This window comes from Nanorana parkeri, unplaced genomic scaffold, assembly GCF_000935625.1.
Source record: "Nanorana parkeri isolate BGI_ZX_2015 unplaced genomic scaffold, ASM93562v1 scaffold1426, whole genome shotgun sequence".
In the NCBI taxonomy this organism is placed as follows: Eukaryota; Metazoa; Chordata; class Amphibia; order Anura; family Dicroglossidae; genus Nanorana; species Nanorana parkeri.
The window spans coordinates 158,780-161,103 of NW_017307694.1; the positions used below are offsets into that span (position 1 = coordinate 158,780).

Genomic DNA, 2,324 nt, shown 5'->3' on the forward strand with positions numbered 1-2,324 from the left:
CTTAAGCCACATCGTTATATTTCAGTTACACTCATACCCCATACAGAACAAGAATATGGTTTCCATTTCATATCTGAGAAATGCTTCAACCTTGTGTGATACCTCCTGAGTTTTGTAAGGCTACACCACAGGTAGAGTAAAACCACCAACTGAAGTGGACTTGTCAGTAAAAATCATCTAGCTCCTAGATTGTAGCCCTCAGCCCCTGTTCAAGAGGAAATTTTTGCATGCTAAGGGATCCAAAAGCGGCTCCCCCTCCTCCGTATTATGTTATTATCACGTATAGCATGAAATAATTTCAGAGGAAAACATTTGTTGTGTCCTGAACATGATTCTCCCCCATATGAACCTTCCTGTGTTTGATAAGATTCGACTTCTGCGAGAAGCATTTCCCACACTTCGGACAGGAAAAGGGCTTCTCCCCTGAGTGGATCCGCTGGTGATTTGCGAGGGTCGACCTTTCGGCAAAACATTTACCGCAGTCGGGACATGCAAAGGGCTTCTCCCCTGTGTGGGTCTTCTGGTGGGAAATGAGGTTGTCCTTACGGGCAAAACATCGGCCGCATTCAGAGCAAGAAAACGGCTTCTGCCCTAAATGGGTTCTCAGGTGGTTGGCTAAGGTGGACCGTTCAGCAAAACTTTTTCCACATTCGGAACACGAATATGGCTTCTCACCCGTGTGTGTGCGCTGATGCGAAATAAGATGGTCTCTCCGGATGAAGCTTTTGCCGCATTCAGAACATGAGTAGGGCTTCTCTTGTGAATGAGTCTTTTGATGGTTGGCCAGAGTCGATTGTTCGGCAAAACATTTCCCGCATATGGAACAGGAATATGGCTTCTCCCCCAGGTGGGTGCTCTGATGTGAAAGAAGATGGTCTTTTAAAGTGGACCTTTCAGAAAAACATTCCCCGCATTCAGAACAGGAAAAAGTCTTAGTGTGAGTCTTCTGATGAAACAGAAGGTTTCCTTTCTGGGAGAAACACTTCCCACATTCAGAACAGGAATACGGCTTCACCCCTGTGTGGGTTCTCTGATGTGCGATGAGGTTATCCTTCCTGGCAAAGCAGCGGCCACATTCGGAACACGAGTAGGGTTTCTCCCCTAAGTGGGTTCGTTGGTGATTGGCAAGGGTCGACCTTTCTGCAAAACACTTCCCGCACTTAGAACACGAAAAAGGTTTCTCCCCTGTGTGAGTCCTCAGGTGTGAAATAAGATGGCCTCTCCGGATAAACCCTTTCCCGCAGTCGGAGCAGGAAAAGGGCTTCTCCTCTAAGTGGATCCTCTGATGGTTGGCCAGGGTCGACCTTTCCGCAAAACACTTCCCGCACTGGGGACAAGAATACGGCTTCTCGCCCGTGTGAGTCCTCTGATGCGAGAGAAGGTGTTCCCTTCGGATAAAGTGCCTTCCACAGTCGGGACAGGAATAGGGCTTCTCCCCAGAGTGACTTCTCTGATGTTTGGCGAGAGTTGTGGCTTCCACAAAACGTTTCCCGCATTGGGAGCATGAGAAAGGCCTCTCTACCTTATGAGTCTTTTGATGGAAGATAAGATTTCCTCTAAGGGAGAAACACTTGCCACAGTCCGGACAGCAATAAGGCTTCACAGCTGTGTGGGTCCTCTGATGTATAACAAGTTTAGTTCGGGATGTAAAACCTCGGCCACATTCCGCGCACAAGAACGGCTTTTCGCCAGTGTGAACTCTTTCATGCGTAATGAGATTGGACCTCTGCGAGAAACATTTCCCACACTTGGAACAGGAAAACGGCTTCTCTCCAGAGTGGATTCTTTGGTGGTTGGCCAAAGTCGCCCTTTCCGCAAAACATCTCCCACATTCGGGACAAGGGAAAGGCTTCTCCCCTGTGTGAGTCCTCTGATGTATGGCCATGTGGGCCCTCCATTTGAAACATTTGCCGCATTCCGAACAGGAAAACGGCTTCTCGACGGAGTGAGTCCTGGAGTGTCTAATGAATTGTGGTTTTTGAGAGAAGCATTTCCCACACTTAGAACATGAGTATGACTTCTTCTCTCCCTGACCTTCCTGGTGGAGGGAAAGTTCTTCTCTCTGGACAAAGAATTCTCCAGGCTCAAAACATGGGAACAACTCATCCCTTCTCTGAGGTGTGTTCAGAGTGGAGTTCTGTACAATAGACCCCTCATAGGCAAAGGGATGAGATGGTAGATCTTCACCGTGATGCACTAGATGGAGATTTCCAGTGTGGTCTTCTCTTGGACAATCTGCTGCAACGTCATCGCTATCTGTGTCGTCATTTGGACAGAAAACTGGACATTGTTCGAGGTTATTCCAGTCGAGAGGTCCATCTAGA

At 48.1% G+C, this 2,324-nt stretch overlaps 1 protein-coding gene across 1 annotated transcript; it reads right to left on the reverse strand.

Moving 5' to 3' along the window:
* Positions 1-273: 273 nt before the first annotated feature.
* Positions 274-1,962, reverse strand: LOC108798202 (gastrula zinc finger protein XlCGF26.1-like). Its single transcript, XM_018569930.1, has 2 exons — positions 1,016-1,962; positions 274-856 (listed from the first exon to the last, which is right to left on the reverse strand). Exons 1-2 carry the CDS (start codon positions 1,883-1,885, stop codon positions 299-301), a joined length of 1,428 nt encoding a protein of 475 aa, XP_018425432.1. The 5' UTR covers positions 1,886-1,962; the 3' UTR covers positions 274-298.
* Between the last annotated feature and the right edge of the window lie 362 nt (positions 1,963-2,324).

Bases quoted from the DNA above. Each gene is read 5' to 3' on its own strand.
- LOC108798202 (XM_018569930.1), bottom strand. From the start codon at position 1,885: ATGGCCATACATCAGAGGACTCACACAGGGGAGAAGCCTTTCCCTTGT. The intron at 857-1,015 runs GTGAAGCCGTAT...CTTTCACATCAG, and splicing joins ATCAGAGAACCCACACAGGG to AGCACCCACCTGGGGGAGAA.